The following is a 19741-nucleotide window of genomic DNA, read 5'->3' as shown; positions in this document are numbered from 1 at the left end:
ACCCTGTACCCCAAACCCCTACAGCACTCCACCTTGTACCCCAACCCCCTAAACTACTACATCCTGTACCCCAAACCCCTACAGCACTCCACCTTGTACCCCAACCCCCTAACTACTACATCCTGTACCCCAAACCCCCACAGCACTACACCCTGTACCCCAACCCCCTAAACTACTACACCCTGTACCCCAAACCCCTACAGGACTCCACCTTGTACCCCAACCCCCTAAACTACTACATCCTGTACCCCAAACCCCCACAGCACCACACCCTGTACCCCAACCCCCTTATAGTACTACACCCTGTACCCCAACCCCCTACAGCACTCCACCTTGTACCCCAAACCCCTTATAGTACCACACCCTGTACCCCAAACCCCCACAGCACTATACCTTGTACCCCAAACCCCTAAACTACTACACCCTGTACCCCAAACCCCTTATAGTATTACACCCTGTACCCCAAATCCCCACAGCACTTCACCCTGTACCCCAAACCCCCACAGCACTTCACCCTGTACCTCAACCCCCTAAACTACTAGACCTGGTACCCCAAACCCCTACAACACCACTGTGCATTATATCCTAATCCTCTAAATCTCACCCAGCAGCCCAATCACACAGACAGAGGAGTCCAGTCTGAGAAAAGATAAATATTCTGCATTTATTGAAACACACATTCGCAAAGAACAAGGAAGCAGGTGCAGAGCCACCAGCACCTGGTGGGGTCCGCCGCTGGCTCTGACAGGGGGCCTCAGGCTGTGAGGGGGGTCTCGGGCGCGAGCCTGATGAGCGAGTTGCTGGCCTGGGCAAGCTCCGCGATGGACACACGCCCGCGCTGCTTGATGAACCGAGCCACTGCCGACAGCTCTGCTGGCGTGATGTAGATGAACTTCCCTCGGTCATCTATCACCCCTGAGAGAGGGGGAGAGAGCACAGAAATCACGTGTGATCCTCGTTACTGCAGCCGGGGCAGCGCTCAAACAGCCGCACAGGTGAGCAGGCACATATTCGAGGACCGCAGTGCACATGCACACCGGAGCTAATACACCTGCTGCTCACAAACCTCAGCCAAAGGATGCAAGATAAAACAGCAGCATCAGACTCTTTATGGCTGGAGCCTCACCCTGACTCACCTGTCACCTGTCACTCAGGGCCAGCTGCCATGGAAACACACTGTGATAGGAAGCCTGCATCACCTGCAGGCAATTTTCATCGAGGCCTGCATCAGGTGATGCCAAATATTTGAGGTCTATTGGACAATGCTCAGTGCTCTGCTGTAGAGTCTTCTCCGGAGGTGCTCTGGTGTCTCACTCATGTTTCTCCCTGGATGCTCATCCAGAGGCTCGTCCTGACCACGACTTTGCTTGGACCATGCTTGTTTGACTTTGGATCCTCCTTGTACTTCGCTACCGTGTTTTTCTGGCTCTGACTCCTGCGTCGTTGGACAACGACCCTGGATTATGTACCTGACTCCCCAGTCTCTCCTGCACCAGGCCTGCCTGTGAGCTCACCACTGCTCTCCCCGACTCCCCAGTCTGCCCCTGCACCAGGCCCGCCTGTGAGCTCCTCACTGATCTCCCCGACTCCCCAGTCTGCCCCTGCACTGCCTGTGAGCTCACCACTGCTCTCCCCGACTCCCCAGTCTGCCCCTGCACCAGGCCCGCCTGTGAGCTCATCACTGCTCTCCCCGACTCCCCAGTCTGCCCCTGCACTGCCTATGAGCTCACCACTGCTCTCCCCGACTCCCCAGTCTGCCCCTGCACCAGGCCCGCCTGTAAGCTCATCACTGCTCTCCCCGACTCCCCAGTCTGCCCCTGCACTGCCTGTGAGCTCATCACTGCTCTCCCCGACTCCCCAGTCTGCCCCTGCACTGCCTGTGAGCTCACCACTGCTCTCCCTGACTCCCCAGTCTGCCCCTGCACCAGGCCTGCCTGTGAGCTCATCACTGCTCTCCCCGACTCCCCAGTCTGCCCCTGCACTGCCTGTGAGCTCACCACTGCTCTCCCTGACTCCCCAGTCTGCCCCTGCACCAGGCCTGCCTGTGAGCTCATCACTGCTCTCCCCGACTCCCCAGTCTGCCCCTGCACTGCCTGTGAGCTCACCACTGCTCTCCCTGACTCCCCAGTCTGCCCCTGCACCAGGCCTGCCTGTGAGCTCATCACTGCTCTCCCCGACTCCCCAGTCTGCCCCTGCACTGCCTGTGAGCTCCTCACTGATCTCCCTGACTCCCCAGTCTGCCCCTGCACTGCCTGTGAGCTCATCACTGATCTCCCCGACTCCCCAGTCTGCCCCTGCATTGCCTGTGAGCTCATCATTGCTCTCCCCGACTCCCCAGTCTGCCCCTGCACTGCCTGTGAGCTCATCACTGCTCTCCCCGACTCCCCAGTCTGCCCCTGCACTGCCTGTGAGCTCATCACTGATCTCCCTGACTCCCCAGTCTGCCCCTGCACTGCCTGTGAGCTCATCATTGCTCTCCCCGACTCCCCAGTCTGCCCCTGCACTGCCTGTGAGCTCATCACTGCTCTCCCCGACTCCCCAGTCTGCCCCTGCACTGCCTGTGAGCTCATCACTGATCTCCCTGACTCCCCAGTCTGCTCCTGCACCAGGCCCGCCTGTGAGCTCATCACTGCTCTCCCCGACTCCCCAGTCTGCCCCTGCACTGCCTGTGAGCTCACCACTGCTCTCCCTGACTCCCCAGTCTGCCCCTGCACTGCCCGTGAGCTCATCACTGCTCTCCCCGACTCCCCAGTCTGCCTGTGAGCTCATCACTGCTCAACCTGATTCACCTTAAGAAGCAGGTATATATAAAAAAAAACACCACCAAAATGAAACAAAGCTTACCTGTTAGAGAGCCGTCTGCAATGAGGTCCTGTAGCCTGGAGATGGCATCCTAGGCACAGCAGGGGTCAAAGGTCAGTGGCTAACATTCCAATCTGAGCCTCCTCTTTAATTTTTCAGTTTCACCCTTCACCCACCCACCATGCCTCTTCTCCTCATCTCACACTGACCTGTGTGCGCATCCCAAAATGAGAGGCCAGGTCTTCCAACAAAACCACCTTTGCATTCTGGGAACACGGAAGAGAGAGGAAGAATGAGAGTGGCCATCACCGATACAGGCCAAAGGGCCAGCCCTGAGGCGGACACTGAATGGGCTGGCACAGGGGGCCCTAGAACTGCGTGGCCAGTGGGGAGAAAAGGCAAAAGAGGGAACGCTGGTCACTAGATCCTGCTGTTTAGAGCCGAGGAGAGAGGACAGGCTCACCTTGATGTACTCGATAAACTCCTGCAGCAGGCTATGAGTCTGAAAGCAGAAAATAAACAGTGAGAAATGAGCGTATCTGTCAGGCCCTGCTCCTCCACGGTGAAGGTCTCAGTCAGTCGGTACCTCCTGCTCAGTGAGCGTATCTGTCAGGCCCTGCTCCTCTGTGGTGAAGGTCTCAGTCAGTCGCTCACCTCCTGCTCAGTGAGCGTATCTGTCAGGCCCTGCTCCTCCATGGTGAAAGTCTCAGTCAGTCGCTCACCTCCTGCTCAGTGAGAGTATCTGTCAGGCCCTGCTCCTCTGTGGTGAAGGTCTCAGTCAGTCGCTCACCTCCTGCTCAGTGAGCGTATCTGTCAGGCCCTGCTCCTCCGTGGTGAAGGTCTCAGTCAGTCGCTCACCTCCTGCTCAGTGAGCGTATCTGTCAGGCCCTGCTCCTCCATGGTGAAGGTCTCAGTCAGTCGCTCACCTCCTGCACAGTGAGCGTATCTGTCAGGCCCTGCTCCTCTGTGGTGAAGGTCTCAGTCAGTCGGTACCTCCTGCTCAGTGAGCGTATCTGTCAGGCCCTGCTCCTCCATGGTGAAGGTCTCAGTCAGTCGCTCACCTCCTGCTCAGTGAGCGTATCTGTCAGGCCCTGCTCCTCCATGGTGAAGGTCTCAGTCAGTCGGTACCTCCTGCCTAGTGAGCGTATCTGTCAGGCCCTGCTCCTCCAGGGTGAAGGTCTCAGTCAGTCGCTCACCTCCTGCTCAGTGAGCGTATCTGTCAGGCCCTGCTCCTCCATGGTGAAGGTCTCAGTCAGTCGCTCACCTCCTGCTCAGTGAGATTATCTGTCAGGCCCTGCTCCTCCATGGTGAAGGTCTCAGTCAGTCGGTACCTCCTGCTCAGTGAGCGTATCTGTCAGGCCCTGCTCCTCTGTGGTGAAGGTCTCAGTCAGTCGCTCACCTCCTGCTCAGTGAGCGTATCTGTCAGGCCCTGCTCCTCCATGGTGAAAGTCTCAGTCAGTCGCTCACCTCCTGCTCAGTGAGAGTATCTGTCAGGCCCTGCTCCTCTGTGGTGAAGGTCTCAGTCAGTCGCTCACCTCCTGCTCAGTGAGCGTATCTGTCAGGCCCTGCTCCTCCGTGGTGAAGGTCTCAGTCAGTCGCTCACCTCCTGCTCAGTGAGCGTATCTGTCAGGCCCTGCTCCTCCATGGTGAAGGTCTCAGTCAGTCGCTCACCTCCTGCACAGTGAGCGTATCTGTCAGGCCCTGCTCCTCTGTGGTGAAGGTCTCAGTCAGTCGGTACCTCCTGCTCAGTGAGCGTATCTGTCAGGCCCTGCTCCTCCATGGTGAAGGTCTCAGTCAGTCGCTCACCTCCTGCTCAGTGAGCGTATCTGTCAGGCCCTGCTCCTCCATGGTGAAGGTCTCAGTCAGTCGGTACCTCCTGCCTAGTGAGCGTATCTGTCAGGCCCTGCTCCTCCAGGGTGAAGGTCTCAGTCAGTCGCTCACCTCCTGCTCAGTGAGCGTATCTGTCAGGCCCTGCTCCTCCATGGTGAAGGTCTCAGTCAGTCGCTCACCTCCTGCTCAGTGAGATTATCTGTCAGGCCCTGCTCCTCCATGGTGAAGGTCTCAGTCAGTCGCTCACCTCCTGCTCAGTGAGCGTATCTGTCAGGCCCTGCTCCTCCATGGTGAAGGTCTCAGTCAGTCGCTCACCTCCTGCTCAGTGAGAGTATCTGTCAGGCCCTGCTCCTCCATGGTGAAGGTCTCAGTCAGTCGCTCACCTCCTGCCCAGTGAGCGTATCTGTCAGGCCCTGCTCCTCTGTGGTGAAGGTCTCAGTCAGTCGGTACCTCCTGCTCAGTGAGCGTATCTGTCAGGCCCTGCTCCTCCAGGGTGAAGGTCTCAGTCAGTCGGTACCTCCTGCTCAGTGAGCATATCTGTCAGGCCCTGCTCCTCTGTGGTGAAGGTCTCAGTCAGTCGGTACCTCCAGCTCAGTGAGCGTATCTGTCAGGCCCTGCTCCTCCACGGTGAAGGTCTCAGTCAGTCGGTACCTCCTGCTCAGTGAGCGTATCTGTCAGGCCCTGCTCCTCCACGGTGAAGGTCTCAGTCAGTCGGTACCTCCTGCTCAGTGAGCGTATCTGTCAGGCCCTGCTCCTCCACGGTGAAGGTCTCAGTCAGTCGGTACCTCCTGCTCAGTGAGCATATCTGTCAGGCCCTGCTCCTCCACGGTGAAGGTCTCAGTCAGTCGGTACCTCCTGCTCAGTGAGCGTATCTGTCAGGCCCTGCTCCTCTGTGGTGAAGGTCTCAGTCAGTCGCTCACCTCCTGCTCAGTGAGCGTATCTGTCAGGCCCTGCTCCTCCATGGTGAAAGTCTCAGTCAGTCGCTCACCTCCTGCTCAGTGAGAGTATCTGTCAGGCCCTGCTCCTCTGTGGTGAAGGTCTCAGTCAGTCGCTCACCTCCTGCTCAGTGAGCGTATCTGTCAGGCCCTGCTCCTCCGTGGTGAAGGTCTCAGTCAGTCGCTCACCTCCTGCTCAGTGAGCGTATCTGTCAGGCCCTGCTCCTCCATGGTGAAGGTCTCAGTCAGTCGCTCACCTCCTGCACAGTGAGCGTATCTGTCAGGCCCTGCTCCTCCATGGTGAAGGTCTCAGTCAGTCGCTCACCTCCTGCTCAGTGAGCGTATCTGTCAGGCCCTGCTCCTCCATGGTGAAGGTCTCAGTCAGTCGCTCACCTCCTGCTCAGTGAGCGTATCTGTCAGGCCCTGCTCCTCCATGGTGAAGGTCTCAGTCAGTCGGTACCTCCTGCTCAGTGAGCGTATCTGTCAGGCCCTGCTCCTCCAGGGTGAAGGTCTCAGTCAGTCGGTACCTCCTGCACAGTGAGCGTATCTGTCAGGCCCTGCTCCTCCAGGGTGAAGGTCTCAGTCAGTCGGTACCTCCTGCACAGTGAGCGTATCTGTCAGGCCCTGCTCCTCCACGGTGAAGGTCTCAGTCAGTCGGTACCTCCTGCTCAGTGAGCGTATCTGTCAGGCCCTGCTCCTCCACGGTGAAGGTCTCAGTCAGTCGGTACCTCCTGCTCAGTGAGCATATCTGTCAGGCCCTGCTCCTCCAGGGTGAAGGTCTCAGTCAGTCGGTACCTCCTGCTCAGTGAGCGTATCTGTCAGGCCCTGCTCCTCCATGGTGAAGGTCTCAGTCAGTCGCTCACCTCCTGCTCAGTGAGCGTATCTGTCAGGCCCTGCTCCTCCATGGTGAAGGTCTCAGTCAGTCGCTCACCTCCTGCTCAGTGAGCGTATCTGTCAGGCCCTGCTCCTCCATGGTGAAGGTCTCAGTCAGTCGCTCACCTCCTGCTCAGTGAGCGTATCTGTCAGGCCCTGCTCCTCCATGGTGAAGGTCTCAGTCAGTCGCTCACCTCCTGCACAGTGAGCGTATCTGTCAGGCCCTGCTCCTCTGTGGTGAAGGTCTCAGTCAGTCGGTACCTCCTGCTCAGTGAGCGTATCTGTCAGGCCCTGCTCCTCCACGGTGAAGGTCTCAGTCAGTCGGTACCTCCTGCTCAGTGAGCGTATCTGTCAGGCCCTGCTCCTCCACGGTGAAGGTCTCAGTCAGTCGGTACCTCCTGCTCAGTGAGCGTATCTGTCAGGCCCTGCTCCTCCACGGTGAAGGTCTCAGTCAGTCGGTACCTCCTGCTCAGTGAGCATATCTGTCAGGCCCTGCTCCTCCAGGGTGAAGGTCTCAGTCAGTCGGTACCTCCTGCTCAGTGAGCGTATCTGTCAGGCCCTGCTCCTCCATGGTGAAGGTCTCAGTCAGTCACTCACCTCCTGCTCAGTGAGCGTATCTGTCAGGCCCTGCTCCTCCATGGTGAAGGTCTCAGTCAGTCGCTCACCTCCTGCACAGTGAGCGTATCTGTCAGGCCCTGCTCCTCTGTGGTGAAGGTCTCAGTCAGTCGGTACCTCCTGCTCAGTGAGCTTATCTGTCAGGCCCTGCTCCTCCAGGGTGAAGGTCTCAGTCAGTCGGTACCTCCTGCTCAGTGAGCGTATCTGTCAGGCCCTGCTCCTCCACGGTGAAGGTCTCCTTCAGCTTCAGGTACTCCTCGTGCTCCCGACGCTCCTGCTCCTCCCGCGTTCGCTGCTCCTCCTCCGCCTGAAACCATGGCAACAGTCAGCAGAGTGTCAGAGCCGCCGCGCCCAGCAGAGCGTCAGTGCTAGATCATGAGCACGGGGGTGTCGGGGCGTCCGGGTGTCGGCAGCACCTTCCTCTGCTCCTCCAGTCTCTCTCTCTCCTCCTCCCTCCTCCTCTCTTCCTCTCTCAGCTGCTGGGTTCGTTTCCGCTCCTCCCGGTCCTCCAGTTCAGCCTGAAACACCAGGACAGCCGGTCAGCAGCCGGTCAGCAGCGCCCACCCCGGATGCCACAGTGCGATAAGACAGCAACCGAAGCAGGACAGCGAGGCTGGAAAGGGAGGGCTCGCCCAGTGGAGGCTGAGCGTCTTGGGTCAGCCTGCTGCAGGAGCTGGGATCTGGGCAGGGCCTTACGTCTGCTAATGGAGAGCAGAGCCCCACTGGGCCCCCAGGTGAGCCGAGAAGAGGCTGGGCAGCCAGGACCCAACATCAGAGTGCCCACCGTCTGTATGGGACTGGACCATCAAGTCCCGCGTGTCAGAATGTACACACCTCAATCATTTTAAATCACATGCAGTGATTTCATCAGCTTGTTCGTTTAAAATGAACAAATACCACACAAGGCCTGTTTGTTCCCTTCTGCTCAGTTCGTACTGCACTTCTAGAGAAAGACGAGCTGCTGAATATCCATCCAGCCGTTCCTTACGGATTCTCCCAATTCTGGGCCGCAGGGGAGCCGGAGCCTATCCTAGCAAGGATCGGGTGCAAGGCAGGACACCCTGGATTGATCGCTAGTTCACTGCAGGACAGACACACTCACTCCAGGGCCAACTCCCAGGAGTGATGAGCTCGGAAGATCAGGAAACAAGGGAGAAAGGGGACCGGAGAGCCTCCCTCCATCTCTCACCTCTCTCTGCGCTCTCCTGGCCTGCTTCTCCTCCAGCTTCCTCTGCTTCTTCGCCCCCACCTTCTCCGCACCCGGGAGCTGAGGACGCTCCTCCGGGTCCTGCTCCTCCCCGTCGCTGTCCTCTGGGAGATCAGAGACACGCAGCTCAGCTCTCTACCCCTGGATCTGCCCCAGCGTTCCCACAGACACGCAGCTCAGCTCTCTACCCCCGGATCTGCCCCAGCGTTCCCACAGACACGCAGCTCAGCTCTCTACCCCCGGAGCTGCCCCAGCGTTCCCACAGACATGCAGCTCAGCTCTCTACCCCCGGATCTGCCCCAGCGTTTCCACAGACACGCAGCTCAGCTCTCTACCCCTGGATCTGCCCCAGCGTTTCCACAGACACGCAGCTCAGCTCTCTACCTCCCGGATCTGCCCCAGCGTTTCCACAGACACGCAGCTCAGCTCTCTACCTCCCGGATCTGCCCCAGCGTTTCCACAGACACGCAGCTCAGCTCTCTACCCCCGGATCTGCCCCAGCGTTTCCACAGACACGCAGCTCAGCTCTCTACCCCCGGATCTGCCCCAGCGTTTCCACAGACACGCAGCTCAGCTCTCTACCCCCGGATCTGCCCCAGCGTTTCCACAGACACGCAGCTCAGCTCTCTACCTCCCGGATCTGCCCCAGCGTTTCCACAGACACGCAGCTCAGCTCTCTACCCCCGGATCTGCCCCAGAGTTTCCACAGACACGCAGCTCAGCTCTCTACCCCCGGATCTGCCCCAGCGTTTCCACAGACACGCAGCTCAGCTCTCTACCCCCGGATCTGCCCCAGCGTTTCCACAGACACGCAGCTCAGCTCTCTACCCCCGGATCTGCCCCAGCGTTTCCACAGACACGCAGCTCAGCTCTCTACCCCCGGATCTGCCCCAGAGTTTCCACAGACACGCAGCTCAGCTCTCTACCTCCCGGATCTGCCCCAGCGTTTCTACAGACACGCAGCTCAGCTCTCTACCCCCGGATCTGCCCCAGCGTTTCCACAGACACGCAGCTCAGCTCTCTACCCCCGGATCTGCCCCAGCGTTTCCACAGACACGCAGCTCAGCTCTCTACCCCCGGATCTGCCCCAGCGTTTCCACAGACACGCAGCTCAGCTCTCTACCCCCGGATCTGCCCCAGCGTTTCCACAGACACGCAGCTCAGCTCTCTACCCCCGGATCTGCCCCAGAGTTTCCACAGACACGCAGCTCAGCTCTCTACCCCCGGATCTGCCCCAGCGTTTCCACAGACACGCAGCTCAGCTCTCTACCCCCGGATCTGCCCCAGCGTTTCCACAGACACGCAGCTCAGCTCTCTACCCCCGGATCTGCCCCAGCGTTTCCACAGACACGCAGCTCAGCTCTCTTCCTCCCCGATCTGCCCCAGCGTTTCCACAGACACGCAGCTCAGCTCTCTACCCCCGGATCTGCCCCAGAGTTTCCACAGACACGCAGCTCAGCTCTCTACCCCCGGATCTGCCCAGCGTTTCCACAGACACGCAGCTCAGCTCTCTACCCCCGGATCTGCCCAGCGTTTCCACAGACACGCAGCTCAGCTCTCTACCCCCGGATCTGCCCCAGCGTTTCCACAGACACGCAGCTCAGCTCTCTACCCCCGGATCTGCCCCAGCGTTTCCACAGACATGCAGCTCAGCTCTCTACCTCCCGGATCTGCCCCAGCGTTTCTACAGACACGCAGCTCAGCTCTCTACCCCCGGATCTGCCCCAGCGTTTCCACAGACACGCAGCTCAGCTCTCTACCCCCGGATCTGCCCCAGCGTTTCCACAGACACGCAGCTCAGCTCTCTACCCCCGGATCTGCCCCAGCGTTTCCACAGACACGCAGCTCAGCTCTCTACCCCTGGATCTGCCCCAGCGTTTCCACAGACACGCAGCTCAGCTCTCTACCCCCGGATCTGCCCCAGCGTTTCCACAGACACGCAGCTCAGCTCTCTACCCCCGGATCTGCCCCAGAGTTTCCACAGACACGCAGCTCAGCTCTCTACCCCCGGATCTGCCCCAGCGTTTCCACAGACACGCAGCTCAGCTCTCTACCCCCGGATCTGCCCCAGCGTTTCCACAGACACGCAGCTCAGCTCTCTACCCCCGGATCTGCCCCAGCGTTTCCACAGACACGCAGCTCAGCTCTCTACCCCCGGATCTGCCCCAGCGTTTCCACAGACACGCAGCTCAGCTCTCTACCCCCGGATCTGCCCCAGTGTTTCCACAGACACGCAGCTCAGCTCTCTACCCCCGGATCTGCCCCAGCGTTTCCACAGACACGCAGCTCAGCTCTCTACCCCCGGATCTGCCCCAGCGTTTCCACAGACACGCAGCTCAGCTCTCTACCCCTGGATCTGCCCCAGCATTTCCACCACTGACATTTATTATTCCATTACACACTGTACAGTCCGCACAGGACACAGTATGCACTGTACAACAGATACACACAGGACAGAATCAACAGGACAGATGCACAGTGAACAATACACACAGGACATGTGCACACTGTACACACGGGGACAGGTGCACACTGTACACACGGGGACAGGTGCACATGGGGACAGGTGCACAGGGGTGTCATACCCAGGTCAGGCGCATCTCGCTGGGCACGCCGCTGTGCTGTCACTCGGGCGTTGAGGTTCCTGCGGCGGCGAGGCACTCCTGCAGGGCGGTCTTCCACCACAGGGGGGCGAGCCCGAGCCTGCACATCCTGCCTGTGATCCCTGTCCGCTGGGAGAGAGAAATTCAGATTTCGACAGCGTCTCCCTCACAGAAGACACGCAGCATCAGTCCGCTGTCCCAGCAGCGCCGACAGTTCAGGTACGAGCCCGCCCCTCCATCACCAGGCAGAGTTTCGAGATCAGAGCTTCCCCAGGCCCCAGCGTCGGCCAGCTTCTGCTCCAGTTTAATCACGAAGCCACTCCTCTCCGAGGCGCTTTCAGTTCGGGAGCTTTCAATTTACCTACAAACAGTCTGAGGAAACGTCAAACCGAAAAGTCCAGTTAGTCGAGTCCAGCAGTCCTGCCCAGCTCTTTAGAAAGCTGTGTGACAGTGCAGTCCACTTCCAGACCCGCAGGCTTCGCTAGGCTCTTGAAAGCACTGACAGCAGGGGTTCTGACCCGATCAGTGGTGCTGTCTCTGAGACACACTGGGACACTGAGCAGCGGGGGTGAGACTGGTCTGGTTCTGACCCGATCAGTGGTGCTGTCTCTGAGACACACTGGGACACAGTACACCAGGTGTGAGACTGGTCTGGTTCTGACCCGATCAGTGGTGCTGTCTCTGAGACACACTGGGACACAGTACACCAGGGGTGAGACTGGTCTGGTTCTGACCCGATCAGTGGTGCTGTCTCTGCGACACACTGGGACACTGAGCAGCGGGGGTGAGACTGGTCTGGTTCTGACCCGATCAGTGGTGCCGTCTCTGAGACACACTGGGACACAGTACACCAGGGGTGAGACTGGTCTGGTTCTGACCCGAACACTGGTGCTGTCTCTGAGACACACTGGGACATAGTACACCAGGTGTGAGACTGGTCTGGTTCTGACCCGAACACTGGTGCTGTCTCTGAGACACACTGGGAAACAGTACACCAGGGGTGAGACTGGTCTGGTTCTGACCCGATCAGTGGTGCTTTCTCTGAGACACACTGGGACACTAAGCAGCGGGGGTGAGACTGGTCTGGTTCTGACCCGAACACTGGTGCTGTCTCCGAGACACACTGGGAAACAGTACACCAGGGGTGAGACTGGTCTGGTTCTGACCCGATCAGTTCTGCTGTCTGTGAGACACAGTACACCAGGGGGGAGACTGGTCCGGCGAGAGACCAATACACCTCCTTCAACCTCCTGCAGGGGTGAACGTCACTCCCGGAGCGCTCTCCAGAGACGGCACGGAGCGCCAGGGCCGCCCGCCGCCCGCCGCCCGCTCTCTCAGGTGTAACGCACCGACGTCTCTTCCGAAAGAAGCCGTGAAATTCCTGGATCTGTCCGTCTGCTCTCTGACAGTCCGGCCGAGTCCCCGCCCCCGGGGCAGAGCGCTCACCCCGTCCCGCAGCTGCCCCAGCTGCCCCGGCCCCGCCGCAGAGCTCACCCTGCTCCGCCTGGCCGCGCACTTTCACGGCGAACACGATCAGTACGGCGAGGATGGCCGCCGCGACGGCGTACAGCACCACGTCCATCTCCAGCATCTGTAGCCTTTTCTCCGCGTCCTCCCACACGTGACAGGAACCCGCCGGCCACGTCACCCCGCTTCACTCACACCCCCCTCACGTGATCTCAGGAGGGCCCGGATGCCCGACTCGGGGTTTCTCTAGTGGCCCCTGCTGGCCAGAGGGACTTACAACAACAAGAGGCGTTTCGATACTGTTTCGCTCCGTGCACTGCACGTTCAAAACTTCATTCCATGGAGTGCTGTGAATGCTTTTATTAAATAAACAAAGATCCATTAAACCATACAAGTAAATTTAAATTCAAACAGCTTTATTGGCATGGCTGATGATTCATGGTGTTTATAAAGCAATAACAACGGGACATACATATTCACAGTTAAAAAATATAGAGAACTACAGATACTGTACTTACAACCTGCAGTGTGACTGAGTGGACAGTGGTCAATAGTGCAGTGTGACTGTGTGGACAGTGGTCAGGCAGCAGTGCAGTGTGACTGTGTGGACAGTGGTCAGCAGTGCAGTGTGATTGTGTGGACAGTGGTCAGACAGCAGTGCAGTGTGATTATGTGGACAGTGGTCAGTAGTGCAGTGTGTCTGTGTGGACAGTGGTCGGACAGCAGTGCAGTGTGATTGTGTGGACAGTGGTCAATAGTGCAGTGTGACTGTGTGGACAGTGGTCAGACAGCAGTGCAGTGTGATTGTGTGGACAGTGGTCAATAGTGCAGTGTGATTGTGTGGACAGTGGTCAGTAGTGCAGTGTGTCTGTGTGGACAGTGGTCAGACAGCAGTGCAGTGTGATTGTGTGGACAGTGGTCAATAGTGCAGTGTGACTGTGTGGACAGTGGTCAGACAGCAGTGCAGTGTGATTGTGTGGACAGTGGTCAGTAGTGCAGTGTGTCTGTCTGGACAGTGGTCAGGCAGCAGTGCAGTGTGATTGTGTGGACAGTGGTCAGACAGCAGTCCAGTGTGACTGTGTTGAATTGAGATGGGACTTTCTCTACCAACTTCTTAAAGTTCTTTAAACAAACAACAGAAGCAACGAGTATAAACAAAGTATATGCAACGGCACATTAAGTGTTTGAGAATGAACTAACGTATCTTTGTGTTAAATTGCCCCCGATTCCAGATCAGTGGTCAGACAGCAGTGTTAAGGGAAGTTGAACCAGTGTAAAGATAGTGTTGAACTGCACAGCCCTGCACTCTGGTGCAGTAGCAGGAGGTCAAGGGCTTTGCCACCCTCGTGTACACAGTGGGTGAGCTGGTCACTACAAGAGAGGGAGCTGGTTTCCTCTTTCGCATACAGTACCATACAACGCAATAGGATTCAAATCAGGAGACTGACTTGGACAGTTCGCTTGAGTGCGCTGTGTTTTGGCTCATTGTCTTGTTCAGGGTGAGTTTGCAGGCAGGTTCTCGGAGGTGGGCAGACCAGATGCTTCTGTAGTCTCCAGAAGTCTCTCTGCTGCCCGAGTCAGCCTGCAGGCCTGGCCCTGCACATGCTGCACTGATGAGGGGCAGCTGAGGGTCACATGCAGCCCCTCGCTCCCCCCACACTTCCGTCACTGTGAGAAAGCTTAATCTTCGCCTCATCCCCGCATTTTGGTGCTGCTGAGAGATTTGCCTCTAGCAGTATTGCCCTTGTAAATGTGGAACAGATTAATGTGATAATTGGTATAATGCTGGCTCTGGTTTCATGAGGTTTCATGACAGCAGACTCTGGCTTGCGTGATCTGGCTAGAGCAAGTCTTAACCAATCTGACTCCCTGTGCGTTCATGCCGCACGTCACAAAACAGGAGGGCTGGCAAAGTTCATCATGTTATGCAAAGAAATAACTCAAGATGTTAAAAAACGATCAAAATGAGCACGCATGTATCGTCATGATTTAACTCACATTATTATGGCATTGGTGTGAAGCTACTATTCCAGCCACTGTGAAAGATTGTTTTCATGCAGCAGTAATTGCAGTGATTTATGCTCGCAGCTGCACTGTAATGGGAGGTCAAGACACAATACAAGACTCTCACCCAAGTGGCTCGTGCTTCTTCTTCGGAATCTCTGTGGCACACACAGTGCAGTGCAGCCCTTGGAATGAAAATGTTCATTAAATGTAGCCAACAACAAGAATCAGAGGCACAAGCAGGCTGGAGGGGGAGGATCACCTCAACGACACGATGTACAATGTGTATTCCTTCGTCGGGACATTTTCTTCTGTTCCAACACATTGGGATGGGAATCAGCTACTACTGGTGAGGTTTTTCCTCCAGGTTTCGGGTCAGATATGACCTACATATCATTGGAAGAAAAATGATATATTCTGAGAAACCTGGTCACCACGGAGCTAGGATGGTGTTCCGCCTCACTGCCTCTCTCAGCTCTGCCGCCCTGCAGGCAGCTGCAGGTACCGCTGGGGTGGCAGCTCCGTCCTGCCTGCGGGGGGCAGTGTTACATACACAGCTCAGGTCATACAGGTCATGCCCTGTCTGGGGGTCCCCCCGGACCACCAAGACAATGAAATCTGGACTTCAGGATCCCACATGTCTTTACAAGAGCCTGATTAAGGCAGCCCTGGTCTCCAGGATCTGGGTCAGGGTAGGAGGTCGATAAAAAGGGGGTGCAGGAATAACGCGCATCCCCAGTAAGCAGCCCATCAAACTGACCAGTAACACAGATTAACAGAAGACTTCCTACTTAAGATCAATGCCTGTTCTTATTCAATAGCTTGCACAGTATGAGTCTTCTGAATGGCCAAGAGTCATGTTGCTGAAGTAACACAATGCATCACAGATCATCCGATAACGTTCTGTTTTATGTAACGCATGTTTTAAACTCCTGCATAACACCCATTGTGGGCACACATTTAAAAATAATTTCCTTTTGATTAGCCTTTTGACGGAAATGAGTCACAGTTTTTTACTGGGTCTTTTCTGTAGTTAATGTTCATAGTTTTATCAGCCTCTGAAATTATTTTTTCACCGGTACATTTGATACTGTGAATCGATTTTCTGTTAACAGAAGCAGGCTTGTGTGGCCCTGTGAGGGCTTTAATGTCTGTGCAGTCCAGAGCACCTATCACATTAGGAAACACTGCAAGAAAATCTTTACAGCTCACAGTGCGCAGCTACAGGGAACAGAGGATAGAATTATATAAGAATATTGTCAGCTATTCCACAAAACCCCTCTTTGATTGTTCTCACTGTTACATGGCTGGGGATTAAGGAGTGTTATGAAGTGTTATGAAAATCAGTTCTAGCACAAACACCACTTTCCTTATTGCATGACAACCTGTCACTTTACTGAAGTTCTCCAAGGTGCCAACACAGTAAAAAACCGCACCAGTCACAAAGAATCTCAACCCTGTGCACAGAGCTAAAGCTGAGCTCAAACAAGCAGTTTTACCAAGAATGTCTGGCCTTAAGAGATCATGAATGTAAAGTATACTCTGTCCACTGAAAGTATTTAAAAAAAACAGCGAACCGTGAAGAGTTTCAGAGAATGAAATGTTCATTCTCTTTGCAAAGCTCTGATGTCCTCTGGGTCCCTGAAGAGAGGTGACGGTATTTACTACAGGGGGGACTGATTGTTCTGTGAGTCGAGCTCTTAACCTCAAAGTCAGCCTCAGCCTGAACTATCCTACTGGGAGCGGGTCAGGAATAGGGCATGTGATGCTATAGTACTTAACCAGATACAATCTGATCTTTCTTACAGAAACCAAAAAGCCGGACATTTGTCAACACGTTTACTAAAGTTCTCAGCTATCCAAGTAATCCCACTTTGTGAAACAGCCCCAGTCTTTTTACCCTTCAGGTAGTTTTTGTCTTTTTCAAGACATTCCTTATCGTTATTTCTATGATGCCTTTTCTTTGCTCTCATCTACACAATTGCACTAGAGACTGGAGCAAGTCTACATATTCATTCGCAGTTCTTGTGTTTTCACAATACATGCAACGTTGAACACCTGGAACAATTAGAAACACTTGTCAGGCATTTGTTCCTATACCTAAGCTCACCTGAACACAACAAATGGCATCATTCTCACATGGCTAAACACGCAAAATCATACCCAGGAACAAAAGCTGAAGTCCTACAATTTTGCCTTTAATCTTTTAATCTGAAGTACATATTTCATTCGTACACAGCAAAAATGACCAATTTCACTTCACTAGCCCAATATTAACACCTTTCACTGCATATGAAACACCTAGGTGGTGATATCAAAATATCACTTACATTTACATACTAGACAACATGGGAAAGCAATAAAAACAGAAGGTTAGGACATGTAGTTAAAAATGTTGAAATAAGAGATATTACTGTATGTTAAAATTGTAAAACACCCTACTGAGGCCTCATTTAGAATATTGTGTAGAATTTGGGATCCAGACCTCTGCTTTATCCAGTACGGAGTCACGGGGAGCCACAGCCATCCCAGCAAGCAACGGGCACAAGGCAGGGCACACCATGGACAGGACACCCGCCCATCACCGGGCACGCAGACTCACCACGGGCAATTTGCCCAGAAGTCAGTTAACCTGCCAGTCGAGAACTAAGTCTTGTACTCTGGGAGGAAACCAGAGCCACAGTGGAAAGCCACACAAACACGGGGAGAACATACAAACTCCACACAGACAGCACCCCAGGTATTGAACCCAGGGCCCCAGCGCTGCAAGGCAGCAATGCTGATCAATGCACCACTGTACTGCCCTCGCCATAATCTAAAACAAGACATTTCTGCTCCGGAATCAGTCCAGAGAAGAGCAAGCGCAAACATTCTGAGGCTTAAGGAAATGTCCTATAATGACAGAAGATAAAGGTATTGAATAAGCTAATGTCATTAGTCTTGAAAGGTTATATGAAGACTGTGAGGGGTATTCTAAATCCTCAAAGGCACTGACACTGACCCGGAGAACTACTTCTGAACAAACTGCAAAGACAAACATGCAGCACAAGTAAATACAGTACGTGGACCCCTTTACACAAAGACCTGTGGGGGTCTGGAACAGACTGCCCAGCCATGGTGTCGAAGACGATGCCCTGGCTTGTGTCAGGAACCAGCTGGATGAGATCCCTGGATCACTACCTTTCAAGCAGACCAGATGGGCTGAAAGACTCCTCTCGCTTGTAACTGTTCTTGGATCCTCTTCACACCAACACAATGTGTGCAGCTGTAAAAGACGTTAAAGAGCCGTTGCAGTGGGTACTGTAAATCTCCCCCACAAACACCAAAGGCCAGACACCTTAATTTATTATTTTTAATAGCATTTAGTTTTATTGTATGGATTATTGTCTTTGGGGGAGACACGCACCGATATTGCAGAGTGACTGGCTGAATGCCCTATTTAGAGACAGCATGACATCCTGCTTTCATAGGGAATGACTGTTCAAAATGGCTCAGATGTCTGAAGCCCCTTAATAATCCCCAGAAAATTGAAGTTTCTCCTCAATGATAACCAGCCCCCCCAGCAGCAGAGAGATTGCAGGCTCATTGAGGTGGCAGTAATTTATTGGGCGGCAGGCTTCACACTCTGGTTAGCCATGTCGTTTGTCATTGGTCACACCAGAGAGCCATGTCCAGGAGCCCCTGTGGGGTAGGAATGAGGAGCAGGGGCAAGCCGGGTAGTCACAAGGGAATTCAAGTTTACGATATAAACTCACCAATCTGGAAAACACAGAGGAAATGCATTTTCTTTATTATCTCCCAAGTGGACAACAGCATCAGGCCTGGTTATTATTAAGTGCTTTAGGGCTTAATATTAAGTGTGACTCTCATGTAGTCTTGAAAGCCAAAGAGCTACATGATCTTTGATGTATATTTCCCTCTGTCATGCTGCCAGAAATGCCCAGATCAGGAAAGAAACTTCCTGTTTGGCTCAGCATGTGAAAGAATGAACCGTACAGGCCTGTCATAATCATCAAAACTGTTTGAGGCCGAGATCTGGGCTGGATCTGGGTGTGGGGTGTGGGAGGGTGAACCTCACTTTTTCTCGGGGCTTTTCCTGGGCAGAATTAGGAAGAGCTTCTGAAGTGGCTCAGGAAGTCCAGCGGTGCTGTTGAGGCTGATATCCCTGAAGGAAAGCAAGATATCGGCCTCAACAACATGGCTTTGCAGCTTGCTCCACCCTCCCACAACTCTTTGGGTAGAGAATCGCCTCCTGTTCCTGATTTTAAATGCATTTCCACATAGTTTCAACTTGTTCCTCTGGCTCATATTTCACTGTCAGTCTCTCCCTGTTCCAATTCTCAGATACATTAAACTCAGTGGATGTCTCCAGAATCAATAGTGAAACACTAACCAGTGGTCACATGTAGAAACTTAACGAAAGTTCTTTTAAATGTGACCAGGCAACACACATTCACATAAAGAGATGTGGGAGTGTGGAACCAATATTGTTCAACAATGCATTAAACAATCTTGTTTATAACTGCTCTTACATAACTTTTCTTATGTTCTTCTGCTTATTTCAAAACCCCAGCTTGAGCTGTGGCAGGAGAGCTTCTTGTAGAAGCAGTGGGTATTGTGTTCAATCTGTGGATAAACTTTAAACTGGTCTGAATAAAACCTTTCAAGATGGGGTATTAAAGACTGACGAGTGACCCAGATCTTGTGTTGTTCTTTTGGCAGGCATGAGCTCCAAAGGGCAGGTACTGTGGGACAGCAGTGTGACTGCTTACAGTGCAAGTGACTGGTTACATGAGGGCCTTATACCCTGTAGGGCTCAGCAGACTTCTTCCCTAATCTGGGGAAAGACACTGCTAGGGACCAGCTGATGACCATCTGTTGACCTCAGAAGACATGGACTGCCCAAGCCTGCACACTGTCACCTGCCTGTCCCCTGGTCAGTACAGTCTCACCTGTCCGTCTCCTGGTCAGTATACTGTCACCTGCCTGTCTCCTGGTCAGTACACACTCACCTGCCTGTCCCCTGGTCAGTACACTCTCACCTGTCCCTCTCCTGGTCAGTATACTGTCACCTGCCTGTCTCCTGGTCAGTACACACTCACCTGCCTGTCCCCTGGTCAGTACAGTCTCACCTGTCCCTCTCCTGGTCAGTACAGTCTCACCTGTCCCTCTCCTGGTCAGTACACACTCACCTGTCCCTCATTGTAACTGCTGTCTCCTCTCACTGTGTGCTTTTTTTCTTACAGTGAAGTGCTTTGGGAAACCTCTTTAATGAAAGGCACTATATAAAATGAAGCTAATAATAATAATATTTTTGCAGACACTGTGCAGTGTCGGTCCGGACCTGGGGGAGGAGATGTCGGGGCTGCCCGGGGGTACTAACGAGCGCAAAGCGGCAGTCTGAC

The 19741-nt window shown here is 54.5% G+C and overlaps 2 protein-coding genes across 2 annotated transcripts; one reads left to right on the top strand and one right to left on the bottom strand.

The window, feature by feature from the left end:
- Window positions 1–647: 647 nt before the first annotated feature.
- ddrgk1 (DDRGK domain containing 1) lies at window positions 648–12540 on the bottom strand. The gene is made up of 9 exons (XM_088911353.1): window positions 12360–12540; window positions 10848–10994; window positions 8245–8366; window positions 7472–7573; window positions 7240–7362; window positions 3266–3304; window positions 3012–3068; window positions 2845–2893; window positions 648–915 (listed from the first exon to the last, which is right to left on the bottom strand). Exons 1-9 carry the CDS (start codon window positions 12454–12456, stop codon window positions 755–757), a joined length of 897 nt encoding a protein of 298 aa, XP_088767479.1. The 5' UTR covers window positions 12457–12540; the 3' UTR covers window positions 648–754.
- On the top strand, window positions 1640–2837 carry LOC148837242 (uncharacterized). The gene has a single exon (XM_088911352.1). It carries the CDS (start codon window positions 1721–1723, stop codon window positions 2792–2794), a length of 1074 nt encoding a protein of 357 aa, XP_088767478.1. The 5' UTR covers window positions 1640–1720; the 3' UTR covers window positions 2795–2837.
- Window positions 12541–19741: the final 7201 nt, after the last annotated feature.

This window comes from Atractosteus spatula, chromosome 3 (assembly GCF_055471065.1).
Source record: "Atractosteus spatula isolate fAtrSpa1 chromosome 3, fAtrSpa1.hap1, whole genome shotgun sequence".
In the NCBI taxonomy this organism is placed as follows: domain Eukaryota; kingdom Metazoa; phylum Chordata; class Actinopteri; order Semionotiformes; family Lepisosteidae; genus Atractosteus; species Atractosteus spatula.
The sequence above is the reverse complement of the archived record's forward strand: the minus strand, read 5'-3'. Positions and strand labels throughout refer to the sequence as shown.

Coding starts and splice junctions, on each gene's coding strand:
- LOC148837242 (XM_088911352.1), top strand. CDS start 1,721: ATGAGCTCACCACTGCTCTCCCCGACTCCCCAGTCTGCCCCTGCACCA.
- ddrgk1 (XM_088911353.1), bottom strand. CDS start 12,456: ATGCTGGAGATGGACGTGGTGCTGTACGCCGTCGCGGCGGCCATCCTC. Junction 7,574..8,244: donor CCAGGAGAGCGCAGAGAGAG/GTGAGAGATGGA, acceptor CTGGTGTTTCAG/GCTGAACTGGAGGACCGGGA. Junction 7,363..7,471: donor GACTGGAGGAGCAGAGGAAG/GTGCTGCCGACA, acceptor CCATGGTTTCAG/GCGGAGGAGGAGCAGCGAAC.